The sequence below is a fragment of the Tenrec ecaudatus genome, chromosome 1, assembly GCF_050624435.1.
Source record: "Tenrec ecaudatus isolate mTenEca1 chromosome 1, mTenEca1.hap1, whole genome shotgun sequence".
NCBI classification, from domain to species: Eukaryota; Metazoa; Chordata; class Mammalia; order Afrosoricida; family Tenrecidae; genus Tenrec; species Tenrec ecaudatus.
The window spans coordinates 32530930-32547576 of NC_134530.1; the positions used below are offsets into that span (position 1 = coordinate 32530930).

The window sequence follows — 16647 nt, forward strand, 5'->3', positions numbered from 1 at the left end:
AAGAGTCTCTCTTGAAACATGCCCAAAGAACATGAGACGTTTCTCCTTCCTTGCCTCTAAAAATCATTTCACCTATACGTCTTCAAAGACAGATGTTTGTTCATCTGTACATTCAAGATTCTTTGCCAGCACTACAACTGAAATGAAAATGCACGAATTTTTAGTCTTCCTTACTCAATAACCAAATTTCTCATACATATGAAGCAATGGAAACTAGCATAGCTTGGGTAAGGCACACCTTAGTGCTCAAAGTTAATTTCCTTGCTTCTCAATACTTTAAAGAGATCTTGTGCAGCATATTTACCTAATGCAATGTTTCTTGAGCTCTTGACTGCTGCTTCTGTGAGTACTGATTATGGATCAAAGTAAAACAAAACCCAGTCCACGACAACTTCAACCTTTTCTCCATTGATCATGATGGTTCAGTTGTGAAGATTTGGGTCTTCTTTACATTGAGTCACAATCCACACTGAAGGCTACAATCCTTGATCTTCAGCTAGTGCTTCAAGTTCTGCTCAGTTTCAGCAAGCAAAGTTGTGTCATCTGCATATTGTAGTTTGTTACTAAGCCTTCCACTGATCTTGATGCTGCATCCTTCTTCATACAATCCATACCTTTCCCATGAACAAAAATGAACTCAAGATGGAGTAAAGACCTAAATGCAAACCCCAAAGCTCTCGCGATCATCAAGAAGGCTGGGACAAACTTAAGGGCTCTGTTACAGGGCATACATAGACTACCATGTATACACACAGCAGAAGACAAGATAGATGGTTAGATGATAAGAACATGCTGAAATGAGATCACTTATGCACATCAAAGGTCTACACCACGAGAGTGAAATGAAAGCACACCGATTGGGGGGAAAATTTACCAACAACACACTGGACAAAGGGCTAATTACCAAAATATACAGAACTCTAAAACAGCTCAATAAGAAAATAACAAGGGACCCAATAAATGGGAAAAAGATATGAACAGACAGTTCACCAAAAATGAAGTGCAAATGGCTAACAAACACATGAAAAAATGCCCACAATCACTAGCCACCAGGGAGATACAATTAAAATCACTGCAAGATACAGCTTTACATCTACAATGCTAACCCAAATTTTAAAGAACAGCAACCAAATCCTGGAGAGGATGTGGAAAGATTGAAATTCGTATACACTTTTGGTGGACTTGTAAATACAGATAGTCACTGTGGAAAACAATACTTAAAGCATTGTTTTCCACAGTGCTTTAAGTAAGATACTTAAAGCAACTGAGAATTGAAATCTCCTATGATCCAGCAATACCTACTAGGCATATACCCGTAGGAAATAAAAGACACAACCCAAGTTGGGGTATGCTCACCCATGTTCACAGAAGTACAGTTAACAATACCAAGAAACTGGAAGCAGCCCAAATGCCCCAACAGTGGAAGAATAGATAAATGATGGTATATACACACAACAGAATAATATGCATCCCTAAAAGAAACAGTGATGAAAGCATGATACACCACATGGCATGAAAGAACCTGGAAGCCATTATACTGACTGAAAAAAGTCCATTGCAAAAGGACTGAATGAGTCCACTACTATTAAGGACTGAAAAATCAAGCCAAGACAAGGGGAGAGGCGCACCTCCATTTCTAAGGAGACACTGATAATTCTGTTTGGCTTTCTTATTGTTTCTGTTGGGTTTTCCAGTTTGCAAAGCAAACTAGGAGTAGAGACATAGAGATAAGAACTGATACAGGGTTTATAGGGGTGGTGGGGTGGAGTTGCGTGACAGGGAGAGTGAGGGGGTGGTGAAAACAAATAATGTTTGTGAAAGGGAGCACTCACTAGAACTGATAGTGATTACACAATTCATATTAAAAATTATTTAACCATGGGGGGTGGGGAATATTCTACAATTGATTCTGGTGATGATAGTACAGCTTTTCTTGATATGACTTAACTACAGAAATGTGTGCTGTATAGATTAAGTGCCAATAAAACTATTTTAAAAAAGAGATGGAAACCACAAGTTAGTCAAACATTATGTCCTAAACATGTACTATGTAAATCAGTCTATGACAATAAAATTTGAAATGAGGCTAGCAATAAATAAAATATAGTTAGGATAAAATAGAAAATAAAGAGATCAATTACCAATAGGAAGTGAATGGGAGAGAGAACAACAGAAATGGGGAATCGGAACATGGTGACAGGATTGAAGGCTCTCTCTTTTGAAATCAACCTGACCATTATAAGCGCAGCAAAGATTTCTACTGGAAACACTGACAACAGATTCTCCATTCCTGCTTCTGAAGACACACACACATACAGAGGGAGCAAGAATATAACGAATACACTAACAAATAACAAACAAACCTAGCAGTAATACAACCAACTCCAGTTGTACGATATAATTCACACGGGCAGTTTTGACTAATTAGAAATAAGAAGCAAGAATAAAATGAACCTTGTGGTATTTCACTGGATCCAATCAAATGATCAACAGAGCCTCGTGATGAATAGTTGCACGGGTGGCTGAATACATGTGTGGGTTAGTAGATACACATTTATTTTCTATCCCTATCCACAGAGAAAAAAAAGCTAGTTTCCAAATATCATTATCCAACAGAAGGACCTAGGGCTCCTTGGAGAATGGCTGATTTCAACCCAGAGCAGGAAAAATTAAAGATGAGCCTGGAAGAATTTGTAGAGCCAGAGATAAGATCTTAAAAAAAGATGAAGGTGTGTCGAAAAGAATGAGGGGGCCAACCCAAAGTAGTTTCTAGTGGCTAAAGATGACATCATTTGAGCAACAAAACAATGACAGCATTAAATTATAGCCGACAGAATAAAATAAAAATCTGTAAATTTTCTGTGATATAATCTTATTAATTGAAGGGATTGGAGGAAGAAAAAGGAGAATTCTTCCCTAGAACTGTGATAGCTGGGGTTGTATGACAACTTGGTTTGCCAAGGATTTTCAGTGGTTTGATAGTGAGGTATACACAGATTCCATTCTCACCCCCACTGCCCATTTGTGTGTGCATTACTGGCTTTGTTTCTCTAGAGAAGCCAGTCTAACATAACGCACAATCGATAATTATTTTAGAGGGGGTTGTGTGTGTGAGCACGCACTAGCAGTCAAGTACCAGCAAAACTAGCTGTTACAGAAGAAATCTACTCATGGATGCTAACTCAGTAGGTTGAAGGAGCAACACAATTTGCACAGTCTGCAAATAACTCCCCAGAATTCATTGTTAACCCTAGGAATGAAGAGGCTATACAATGGAGATATCTAGCAGAAATCACGTTAACCAAATAGTCAAAGCCAACATCACCGGTATCAAAACACAGCAACATCATGAACCATGTCAAAGAAGCACTCAGACATACATAACTTCTGTGATATTCCTGCCCAAATACTTCAGTCCAATCATGTGGAAACTCCAGTTAAAAGTAAATTAAGGAATAGTTCAGGGATTTTTTGGGGGGGGGGTGGGGGGAAGAATTTGAGTTAAAACAAAACAAAAATACTTTTAAAGTGATCCATATTCTTTTCAAACGTCCAAGTCATGACAAACAAGAAAAAACTAAGCAATCATCCTAGATGGCATGACACTAAGGTGAAACAGCAATTAAATACAATGTGAAGTCCCAGATGGGATCCTGGAACAACAATAACCGAAAAATAAGGGTGATAAAAATAATTCACTGAAATTTAGCCAATTCCAACTCAGAGAGCCCCTACAAATGTAAAATTCAAGTAAGGTCCCCTTAGTTCACTGGTTATAGTCCCAATGCTAATTTCCTCTGATAATTGGTACTATTAGTTGTTTGGTGTTGCAGAGCCAGCTCTAAGTCACCGACACTTTATGTATAACAACAGAATGTCACACTGCCTGGCCTCAGCCAGCCTCACAACCATAGAGCTAGTCACATACAAGGTTCATGAGGGAGCTCTGGTGTATCCATAGATGAAACTGTGCTAGTTCTCTAAATTTTTGTAAGTCACAAATTAGCTCCAAAGAAAAATGGTTTTAAAATGAGTATTCTAGGGTTCAGAGAATATCTTACTCTGGGGTTACAGAACTTACTGTTGGAAACTCTTTCCCACATACTGGGTCAATAATGTATTAAAACTCTATGTCCAAGTAAGTAAGTTAACAATTTACAGTGTTTAAAGAAGTATGACACATGTAGAGACAAAACCCAAACAATGCTACAGGTTAGTTATTCCACACATAAAAAGTAACAGTAAGTGAAAGCCAGGAAATAAGTCTGAAGGATTCTGTGACATTAAGGAATTCCTTGGGGAACTTAAAAGAGGTAAAGGAATTTTTAAATACTAAAAATAGCTGGAGAATTGTATATAGACATCATCACTCCATTTCAATTTCTGAACTTAGGATTCTGGCTGCTGCCCAGGAAAAGAAGAAAAAGTAATTCAGCATGAAAAGAAAGTAATTAGAAACCTTAAAAAGTTACCTTAAAGATTTTTGAACCTGGGCTTACAGAAAATTCAACTCAAAACATATGAATGCCTGTGAAGGGGCTTCATAGATTTTTTTATAAAATGGGATTAAGAGATGACAGAAGTTTTTCACAAACCTTTTAAAGCCCCTCATAAAACCTAAGCTATCCTAATATATATGTTCCCTCGAAGAGGAAAATATGTGATAGGAAAGTTAAAAATCACCTTTCCAACAGTTGAGGTTTTTAAGATATCATGTATTATCCCCCCTCTCCAAAGATCCTTAATCAATACAAATTTCTCATGAATCAATACATGACCATTCCTTGGGCCAGGGGCCACAGCAACCTGGAAAGGTTTGCCCAGGTCATTGTGTGCCAGCACAGTCACACAGCAGCCGGCCCTATCCCTTCATCACCAACCAACATTACCCTTTGCAGGAGACATGTACAGAGCAAACAGTTCCTTCCTTGCTAGTGTGCCTAGAGACGGCTCTTTGATTCTCTCCCTAATACTTGAAAGTAATCTGAGAACCCAATCAATCCATCCAATAAACCAGAGAAAAAGAAATAAGCATGTACACACTTATATTTAATTGCATGTTTGAGCTTCCTTTTATAATCTGAAAAACTCAATTCAGATTCATTGAGAAAAGTTTTACTCTGAAAAACTTCTACTTACACTAAGGAAGACGCTGTCAATTTTGTGCCCCTTTTCTTTCTGGATGTCAGATGATTATTGTTTGCAACAAACAGAGTTCTGCCACTTCAAGGTGAAGTCACAAAGCTATGTCACAGAGCCAGGTTGAAAACAGAAATCCTCTCATTTCAATCCAGAGCTCTTTCAGGTATGCCAGAGTACTGGCTCAAAATACTTACCTAGAAATTAAAACCCAACACATCCCACTCACTAATACTGTCACATAGTCATTGACACACGTAATGAAAAAAATAAAAGAAAGGACCGTGGCTTATATGGTAGGCAGAGAGGCTTGCCGGTCAAGGTGACAACAAAGCAGGAAGACTGGACATTACTATAGATTTCACAACTGTAGAAGTGCTTCATTTTCTGGGAATAAACGTTGGGAAGGAAATGCTACAATACTACAATTTACACAAAAGCCGCAACAAAGGAACTTGGTTTCCCTTTTGATTCATGGTGGCTAAGGGACAAAAAGCTTTCTGACCTCCTGTTAAACACAAGAATCAGCTTGAAAGACAAATTTATACATCAGTGTGTTCCTTAGTGAATGAAATGGATAAGAGTCGCTCAGAGTTCCTGGAAACAAAATGAATTCACCTAGCTGAGCAGCCTTTGATCTGTGGGAAGATTGCTAAGCGCTACCGTTATTAGTATTGTTTTTCTCTCTTTTGTCCTCCATGCTTTATCATTACATTTATTTGATCCCCTTTCATGTGCCCAGGGATTATTTTACAAAGCTGGGTCAAAAAGGATTGCTACAAAATAAAAGAACCTTCTTTAAATAAAAATATCAAAAAGTGAAGCTCTTGTTTCTTGACAGAACCTCTACTGAGCTCTAGAGACTTCTGAAGGTACTGTTTGCATCTCTCTAAGTCCTACAGAAAATGTACTGCACTCTTTGACTTAGACCATGTCAAAACAGCAATTTGGGCATCCTCAAGCAACTAAAAACCATGTTCTTTTTCTCAATGTTGCTTTAGATTTGAGAACAAAAAGAAATCTGAAAAGGCAAAAACCAGGGCTCTAGGATAAACGAGTACATTTTCCCAATGAAATTCTTGCTACCCAGTAGCCTTGCCACCTTCAGCAAAAGAGTAAGTCCACTGTCTAGTTGGAAAAGAAAACCCCATGCAACTTCCCTGGACTTTTCTAACCAATGCACTTTTCTATTTTCTTATAACTTCTTCATGATAAACCTCTATGACCGATCATTCCATGTCCTTGGAGAACAAAAATCTATCAAGATTTCCCCTTTGGATTCGCCAGAAGTTACCATACCCTTCTGAGCTAACCTCTCTGCATTATATTTAATGGATCAATAAAACCCCATAGAAGACATTTGTTTTAATGGGACCTTGCTCTCTGGGTCATATTGTTAAATCCAAGATTTACCTCTGGTTATAATTTGTTTCATACAATTGACTTCATTACCTTCAAACTTCTTAAAAGATAGATGGAACAATCAGTCTTTCAGCTTGCTGATCTTTGCAATGATGTTTTGGTTTGGTAGTATCCTCTTTCATAAGGCACGCACCAAATAGCTATGTGTATTACTGAGAGAACTCACCTGCAGCCATCCACTGATTGCACAAGCATGCTTAAACACCTTTGTTTGGAATGATCCTGTGCACATAAGAACTGGACCCCTAGTATTTTTGGTGGAAAGGAATAAACTCTTCATATGGATAAAAGTTGAAAAGAAAAATTAGAGGAAAAATGCAAAGCTTAGCTTAACATCCCTGGCCACCCCGTCCTCCCCCACTACCCACCAAAGATTTTTAAATTAGTTTGAGTGAAGAAAAAAGAAATAAGTTCCTGGGGGTAGGAGGGCACTGCAATTCATTTCTGTTGTTACTGGAGGTGCTCCTGCAGGCAATACAAACTCCCTTTAATAATGGACACAGTAAAAAAAATAATAATGGGCACACGATGCTCAGAATAAGGGTGGATTCCTGAGCAACAGGAATCAGGTGTACAAATGTCAGTCCACCAAGCATTTATTGAGCACTTTCTAAACCAGCTTTTATCTAACAAAATGACGACTTATCATCGGTGCCTTTGAAAATAATCCAGCTGACAACTCATTCAGAGCTAACAAAAGAAAATGGAAGAAGTTTTATAAAACAGTTACCTTTCTCTTTAATGAAAATAACAATGACAAAACAATTTAGCCATAAAAGTATTTAGCCATAAAATAGTGAAAATACAATAATATGTTATTAGAATGGATTCCACCCTTAACTAACTCAATTCACTACCATTGAGTTGATTCTGACTTAGCGACCCATTATCACATAGAACTGTCCTCTGTGGGATTCAGAAACTTTACAGGAGAAGAGAGATTCATCTTTTTCCCAAGAAGCAGCTGGTGAGTTTGAACCGGTGACCCTGAGATTAGCAGCTCAATGCATAAACCACTACATCACCAGAGCCCCTTACTTCTGCTCCTAGGTTGCAAGAAAAGGTACAGTGATCTATGCAAATTAAACACCATGAGAAACTATCTGTTTATAAACAGTCGCAATAAATTCATCTACCGAATATACTCGTTTATAAGCTGAGTTTTTCAGCACAAAAACAGTGCTGAAAATCTGGGGTTTGGCTTATACACAGGTCAGAGGTAACCCAGGGCTCTGAATGTTTGTTTACTCACATCTAACCAATCAGAGCCGTCCTATGACGTGTATCTTTGAATAAGCCTTTTAAAGCCCATCTGCGAAGAATGTGACATGAATGTCATCTGGTCAAGCCCGACTAACAAAAGGAGGAAATCTCATGAAGCCTGACCTAGAGTTAATAGCAAAGTCGGTTCGAGATGCATGGGGAGACATTCCAGAAGACATGGTGCGACGTGCCTTCCAGAAATGCAGTGTTAGCAATGCTATGGATGGCAGTGAAGACTGCGCTTTGTATGAAAATGACAGCAGAGATGGTGATGACGGCGATCTCAGTGAAGACAGCGTCTACGATGACCTCACACCAGCTGAATGAAGCTCTGCATTGGGATACGGATGATGATGAGAAACCCAGTTTTGAAGGATTTTAACTCTTTACATGTTAACTTGGTTGCTGATTGAGCTTAGGGAATAGTACTCTTAAGGTATCATTGTTGATACCTTATTGTTTTTGTTGAACCTATTTTCTACTTACTGTGCTGGTTACTAATGTTAAATGACTTGTTGTCCTTTTGTTTAAAATAAATATTTAAATACATTACCCCACCGGTGTCTCAATTTTTAGTAATTTTATTTCATTTGTTTTGATTATTGAAACTCACCAAGAGCTTCTGCATTTTCCACCCTGGGCTTATACTCGAGTCAATCAGTTTTTCTGGTTTCCCAGGTAATAATTAGGTACCTTGACTTCTACTCAGGTCGGCTTATATTCGAATATATACGGTAGGTACTTTTTCCAGTATTTGGGATAACTGGTTCTTCCTTTAAAATACTTAATGGAGAAAAAATGATTCACAGGTCTGAAATGGCATATCTCTCACCGTCAAGCCAATTTCTGAATAACAGCAACCCTCAAAGAGTAAAGCTGGGGTTTCCAAGTTTGTAATTTGTATGGAAGCCCACTGCCACATCCTTCTGGAATGCAGCAGCTGGTGAGTTTGATCTACCAACCTATAGGTTAGCAACCAAGCTCTTCGTCACTGTGCCACCATGAATCTGAAAAGCTCCTGGAAAATATGCCTATTTTAAACAATTATGTAAAAACAAGTTGAATAGTCAATTTTTGCTCTCGTTATTGGTAAAAGTGAAACTCTATACATTGTTTAGAATGTATTTGGCACACTCCGAGAGAAACAGGGAACACAGATGGGGGGAAAGAATACACAGCAAGATAAGAGCACGTCCCAGGATCAGTTCACATTCTTATCCCTCAGCCTCACAGCCATCAATCCAGCAGCACTCCCTTCAACTTTCGTCGTCCCACATTGCCGACTCAAGACAAGAAAGCCACTTGCACAAAATACAACAAGCTAGAGCACTTTGTAGGAAGCTGACAGAACAGTAATTCTCTAAAAAAAAGTTTCAAGTCCTGTATAGAAGTCAAATTCAATCATACACGCGCCTTTCTCCAAAGCAGGGGACAAAATAACTGTCCTAAAGCCAAATGTGGCCAACTATCTTTTCCATATGAGCCATACAGGAAGAATGGTTTATAGATTTTTTAAGTCATTGAAAAGAAAAACCAAAACAAGATTATCTTGTGACCCATGAAAAATGCAGTGTCCATAAACCTAGCTTTATTGGAAGCTTCACTTACTTACATGTGGTCTATGCTACCTTTGCTGACTGAGCTGAAGGTGTTGAGACAGACCATACAGCCTATGGTGCTGAAAATATTTACTACATGGCCTAAAAAGTCTGTCAAAGCCTGTCCTATAGAAGTTGCTACTAGTTTGCCTTGAAATAATTAAATGGCTTTAGCTATTTAGCTTTGCACAAGAGACTCCCGATGGTTTGACTGAATATCATATGAAGATTATAACAGAAAATGTATTTTACATTGTTGGTAAGCTAAAAGGAAGCAAACTCCAAAGACTTTTTAAAAAATCATACTCTTTAACCAAAGAAAGCAGTTATTTACACTTTAATTATTTCAGAAGAAAAACGCTTAAAGAAGCATTATTTGTCTTCGTTCCCTTACCCAAAGTCTACCATTTTTACCTAAAACACTCTCAGAACATATGGCTATCTTTTTTCATCTGAAAGACAAAAAACCCAGAAGGTACAAATCAAGCAAGTAGTCATGGAACTTCTATTTTATGGCATAATTATCTAAGCCCATAAAACTAGCTAGAATTGTACTCTCTGTCTCAGAATAAAATCTTACATCTCTCCTCTTCTTTCTTTATAGGAACTCTTCATATATACCTACAGTAAAACCCTGATGGGTAAACAGTTCCAAACTCAAACTACTCAAAACAGCCAGGTTTGATAAGAATTCTGCTCAATGTTTGTAACTTTACTCAGTAGTCAAACCAAAAATCCAAGTTGAAAAAACCTGCCCCAAGTCAAGAGCGATTGTGCATCGAGTGTCATGCTGAGTCTTGCCTCACCCCAAAGACACACCCTTATCTAAGCGCTGCTCTCACCCAGTGCTTGTAGTGGTGTGTTAAAACCTGCATCATCGTGCTTTTGCACTCTGTTTATATAAAATGTCATAACCATGGCTCCAAAGAAAGTTCGTGACACCAACAATAAAGTAAAGAAGAAAACTGTGAAAATCACAATAGAGTTAAAGAAAGAAATCATTGCGAAATTTCAATCAGGTCGTCCCTTGTCTGACTTTGTGGCTGAATACAACATAAGTTGACATTATGAACATTAAAATAAAGTGATTAAAGTGGCTAATGTAGACCACCGAAGAGGATGAAAAGCTATTGTGAATTTGGATAAATCAGAAGTACCTTGATGGAGATAGTGTCATCTGAGAGAGTGATAATGTGGAAAGGCTGAATGCTCCCACAGTGAATTTACAAGTGTAAGTTTTGGGTCCCAGAACAACTTATTTGCTTTTCCATTCTCTCTATCTTTTTTTACTTCTCATGTCTGTTTTTCTTGTTGTTTTTTTTAAACAATGTTACTGGCACTTAATCCAGATATCACAGAATTCAATCGTTTAATCATATCAAGAAGAGTCGTGCAATCATTACCACAATCCATTTTTTAACTTTTTCTCCCCTTTTCTCTCCCTCCGCCCCCCAGTTATTTCTTACGGGGAAAAATATGTTAAGTTCTTGAACTTTTCAGTGTTGAAACAGGAATTTGGAACAAACTGAATTCTGGAGGCAACGTTATCACTGTTAAAAAATTTTTAAAAACCAGTGAGAAGTCTTATGAACTGTCTAGGTTCTCTCCACTGTGTTTATGCTGTCATGTATGCTTCTTCCATTTCCTTGTCTCTCTAGCTCACAGCTGCTGCCTGTTTGGAGAGCAAATTAAAGACCCCTGCAACACTGTACCCTGAAAACTTCAGCAAACAATTCTTTGACAATAATGTTGAAGGAGATACAGATACAAGAACATAGAAAGGTGTTACAACCACAGAGATTCGTCAAGGTATTGGGTAATCTCGAAAATCACAGTAACTCTGGGCTATCATTTTACTCAAACAATGAAAGTATCTGATTAATACAGTGATGATCAAAGGAAAACAAGGCCTTAGCCTCCCTTTCACACAGTCACTTCCTCCCGGCACTTACCTAAGGGCAGCAGCATGGTAGGTGTCCACGTAATCCGATATGAAGAGCTCTCGGTTCTTGATGACTGGGTCTGTAATGACAAGTTCTCTTCCAGAATCTGCCAAAAAATGAATAAAGAGGACATTAAAATTGAGCTCAAAACCATTAGGACGCTTTTGCAAAGCTTGTCTTTCGTATCCACCTCCTTCTGAAGAACACAATAAAGAACTAGGCCTCTCTAACAGCTTCCGTGTTCAAAAGAAAAAGATGGACTCATATATAGGAAGAACAGTGAAAACAAAAAAGTGTGTACCCTGGTCAAGGTGGCAGCACCTTGTTGGGTGTGACTTCTAGTCTAACTATGCCCTTTGCTGACTAATGTGCAGGGAAAAGTGAGTGAGTGTAAGGGGGACAAGAAATGCATCATTTTAAAAGACACCATTATTTCTTTATTGTAATCATGTATTTGGCCTAGATGTCAACAGATAAATAAAAATAGATGCTTTCAAATAATTGCTTTCCCTCAAGTATCTTGGGATACTTGAAGAGCGCTTAAAATAGGATCTTAATAGGACCAAACCAGTTTGATGAAGTGCAATAAGTACGATATTAATAAAGTAAAAAGAGAAAAGAAAAATCCATCACACAGAAACAACACCAAATACTCAAATACATAGAGGTTTTGTCTATCTCACGTTTTCTTGCTAAATATCCCATAATGGAGTAAACCACGCATTGGTTACAAGTTCCATTGAAAAGCATAACCATATTAATACGTACAATATAGACCCAAAATTTAACTACTGTAACACAAAGCTTTATAATTTCAGAAAAGAATAAAAGTTGGTAGGATACAAAATGACATCATTCTTCAAAATTGTTTTGATTCCTGGTGTATTGATTTCAAACACATCACCAAAAGCCATGTGGGATAGTAGAAAGAGACTGACTTTAGGCCCAACAGTGCGGAATTCCCAACCTAATCCAGCTGTGTGGGATTCCCAACCCCCACTTAGGAAGGAAAGGAGCAGCCTTAGGATGGCCCCTTAGGCCCCCGTAAGTTTTAATTTCTTCAGCTAAAACTTGGAAGGGACAAACCTTCTATCATTAATGGGTGGGACTAAGTGAGAATTGTCTAGCATGAGGAAATCAATAAAACAGAACTACTGTACATATGAACAAATGTAATATGCATTTATATACACACCTGTCAATGAGGTTACTGACGTAAAATTACAATGTGAGCGGAAGAAAAATATTGTTCCAAAGGACCTATCTTCCTATTGTACAGAATCGTGAGCCTCAATAAATTACTAAACATGATCCAGAAAGATTTGCTTTAGAAACATGTTCATGACTCTGGCTATGGAGAGGGTCTATAATTCAGATGACTAAATATGAAAAATGAAAATAAAATATAATCTTACAGGTAGGATTGAAAATACTTACACATTCCTAGGTGAGAAAAGGTATGTGTGTCACTACTGATATTGATATTCCAAGTGTAAGAAGGTACATGTTCAAGACTGAAAAGAGGAAACTTCTGGAAATGACCAGGCCAATTATGCCTTCGTTATAAAAAGCTTTTGTCATAGAAATTTTATCACTTGGTGTATTTCCTTGTAGTAAATGTCTTTTTATTGGCAAATTTTTGCCAAGTTAAAAGAGAATAAAAATCAGAAGGAAATGCTTACCATTTTCATTATGTCGATCCTGAACCAAATGCTGATACACAGAATCTGGAACTTCAGATTGGCGGTAGTACCATTTGACGTTCATGAGTAGATGGTCCCTCTTACTCTGAAAAGGAAAATCTAACAGCATTAGGAACAGGATTTGAGATGCCCACTGGTGCATATCATACCCATGACCAAAAGCCCCTGGAAACAGGTAGATAGGCAGAGAAGGTGACACACAGCTACCACCAGGAACACAAAAATATCTAAGTTAACTATGAGGTCAAATATTTATTAAAACAAAAATCCTACTAACCAGAGCACCCTTTGACCCTCCCCTCAAAGCTGCTTATCTTTCAGAAAGCAAAGGCCATTCTTAAGTCTGTACATCTCCCTAGTTTGAGTAGCTGATTCATTCAACACTGTATTTCTTAAATTTGATATAAACCACATAAAAAATTCATGAATGTATCCTTTTATCTTAATAATTCTGTTAAGTATGTATTTATTTTTTTTAAAAACTGTGAACACACCCTTAAAGATTTTTAAGAATAATGAGTTAGAAAGGACTTAACCAAGTAAGGCCTGCCAAAAAGTCATCCAAGGTTTGTCAACCAACCACCCTTATTGGACTAGAGGCTCGCCCTGTGTTACTACCACAGAACCTGCTAGTTACCGCTATTCTGGAAGTCTAGCATAACTTAAAACAATGGGTAGCCATGACGTAAATTCATAGAACAGGGAACCCAGTCTTATTAAACTGGAATGTCCAAAGAATAAGACCACTTCCACAATAATGTTTGTGAATGAAAAGTTCCATGATAATTAGGTATTAAATCATTTTCTCCACATAGAAGTTAAGCCAGTCACTAGCACATTCAGAGATTTAAGTGATGATAAAAAGCCCTTCTACTAGAAGGCTTTGGGGCTACAGCTTCAGGCAGATCAGGTTTGTGCACCTGGTCACGAAACATTGTAGCATGGCAGTGCACTAACATGTCCTTGGACTTCAAATACATTTCCAGTTCTGGTGGGTGTCTTTATTGATGTCCCTACGGCAAACCCATGATCATTCTTCATAGTAACCTCCACCTTTTCATCACAGGTCAATGGGGAGAAAAGTATAATAGCTAAAACAAAGGAAAAAATCATTTTTATGAAGGCTAAACCCCAAAATATATGCAAGTCTATAGCTACTGACGGAAGTCACTACCTACTTAATGAGATCATAAATATAGTCTTCAATGAGAATTCAAAAGGGCTGTGCAAACTAAAATATTTACACCATTTAATGAACTAGAAAGGAGTTACTGTCAAAATTCTTTTCCCCCTCAAAATTCTTGACTAAATTAAAATTCTAATCCAAGTTAAATATGGTACACATCAATTCTGAGTTTGCAATAAAAGCATCAAATAGGTAGGTCTACAAAAATCGAGTACTGTCACTAGTTTTACTAAAATGGAGCATATCAAAAATCAATCCTATATAACTGGTGGTATTCTAATTTTTATTTACTATGTACTTTCATATTCAAAGGTTTTCATGACAAAAGTTATTCTACACAGTTTACACTGTACATGGAAAAAAAGAGGATTAAACAGTATGAACAGCAAAAACGCTCTATGAAAGGAACAAATGCTTCCCCTCTGGGGATTATGGAGGAAGCAACACTTGAGGAGGCTTTGAAAACAGTGGGAAAGATGAAAGGGAAAGGAGATGAAGGAAAGCTACTGCTAAAAACAAAGTATCTGATGGATCCAGAGAGCTGTCTGGTTCAGCTGCACTAGGTGAGAGTAGGAAGAACCTGCATCCCACCTGTGGTTTGGCCGATGCTGAGCTTAAAGGACCTTTTAATTGCCGTGCTAATGCAATACACAGGCCATCCAAGGAGCAACAACAACTAGGAGTGGACAGGGGGTAGCAGCTAGAAGCCACCATTTCTTTTCTAGGTAAGATAATAAAAGCCAAGACCAGGACATCAACACTCACCACAGAAAAATAGAAACATGGAGGAGGCAGAGCCTGTTTGGGGATGTTTCCACAACATAATTCTCGGCTGTCAGGAGCCACCCCGTGCACCGTGGAGTGTTTAAGAGCATGCCCATATTCTACCACTAAGCATCAGTGGCACACATCTCCCTCAGCTTAACAATCAGAAATAGCTTCAAACCTTTTTCAAATGTCCCCTGTGGGATAAAACTGGCCCCGTTGGAAAACCCAGCACCACCTTCTAGTTCTGTGACTAGCTTCATTAAGCCTCGGGCTCATTTTCTGTAAAATGAGGATACTGAAACACACCTAAAACTACTACTGAAAGAGGGAAAAGCATCCGAAACTGCACAGATACTTAGGAGAATATCGATAAGTTTCCCTGTTACTAGGTGATTGTAAGCAGTGTGTCAGGGAAATGAAGGAGTTTGTTGGTTTTTAAACCAGAACATGGTTTCTCTTAGGAGATGATAGCAATCTCTACTCATTACGCTTCCACGTGAATGCTCACAATAATGAATTACTTGCTGGGGCACACACAAATTCAGACCTCTTTGCAGTTCTATTAGTAATGTTCTAACATCTAAAATTTATTTCAGAAACACAATTAAGATGTCTAAATCCCCAAAGGGCAAGAGAAATGCCTTTTAGATGCAATAACCAGCAATTACACAATGCCTATTTTTTAGAATCAAGTCAGTAAACTTGCAACTGACTGAATTATAGCATATCTGCTACTTTATGACCCAGGTACTTATTGATTGTACACAATGCAATTACTGCTCTGATTTATTTGTACCTATATTTATGGCTCTTCATATTAGACTTTACAAAGGCAGTTGAAGGACTATTGGATTTCCGAATGTAGTACTAACCAATAACCATTGAGTGGCAGCATTGTGTCAAAAAAGCCTCCAGAAGCAACACACAAAGCAAACAAAATTTTTAAACAAATTTCAGCAGCTCGAATACACACAAGCTGCCTATATAAGCAGCAGTAAACAGAAGCTAAACATCTGTGAAAAAAAAGAAGTGCACTGCTTGTTTGGGTGCAAGACAAATTCAGGTCATCTATAGGATTCTAGTCCGATAAACAACACTTTTGCTGGGACCTTGAGCTATTCAAGACACCTAATAATGAAATATGAAAAGATGGATAGTGTAGGTTCTTTTCTATTCTTGTAAAATTATATTGATAAAATGGGTACGGGTTCTTTCTCTAAATTAACACAACAACACGAGCTAACATTACCACCCTAACATCTAAAATACTCATATTTCATCTTCTCGGAGAGAGAAGGGAAAAAGCGGCTTCCATGGAGTGAGGCTGCACTGACTGAGCAGTAGCTGACAGGAACACAGGATACCCTCTCTCAGTTAGCAAGGCAATCAACCTGAGATGCGGAGTTCTCCTCAAACATGAGAAATCTTCTTCCCTAACATACAATCACCACAGAAAGCACCAGAAAGGTCCTTTAAGGATCATTCCATTCAACCTAAACTACCCGAACTGGATCCTGCCTGGCAATTTACTCAGGTGTTGACAAATTATTTACCTTCTTCAAACCTAAATTCTCTCATATAAAAACGAAGGATGGGACATGATATCAACTAATTCTCAATTATGA

The 16647-nt window shown here is 38.0% G+C and overlaps 1 protein-coding gene across 4 annotated transcripts in view; it reads right to left on the reverse strand.

Moving 5' to 3' along the window:
• RERE (arginine-glutamic acid dipeptide repeats) overlaps positions 1-16647 on the reverse strand; it is a 535168-nt gene that overhangs the window by 217466 nt on the left and 301055 nt on the right. For all 4 annotated transcript variants that reach the window (XM_075550652.1, XM_075550645.1, XM_075550656.1 and 1 more), the window contains 2 exons: positions 13048-13153; positions 11375-11471 (listed from right to left, as the gene is read on the reverse strand). In XM_075550652.1, the coding sequence (XP_075406767.1) occupies positions 11375-11471; positions 13048-13153 (203 nt within the window). The remainder of the gene's footprint in view (positions 1-11374; positions 11472-13047; positions 13154-16647) is intronic.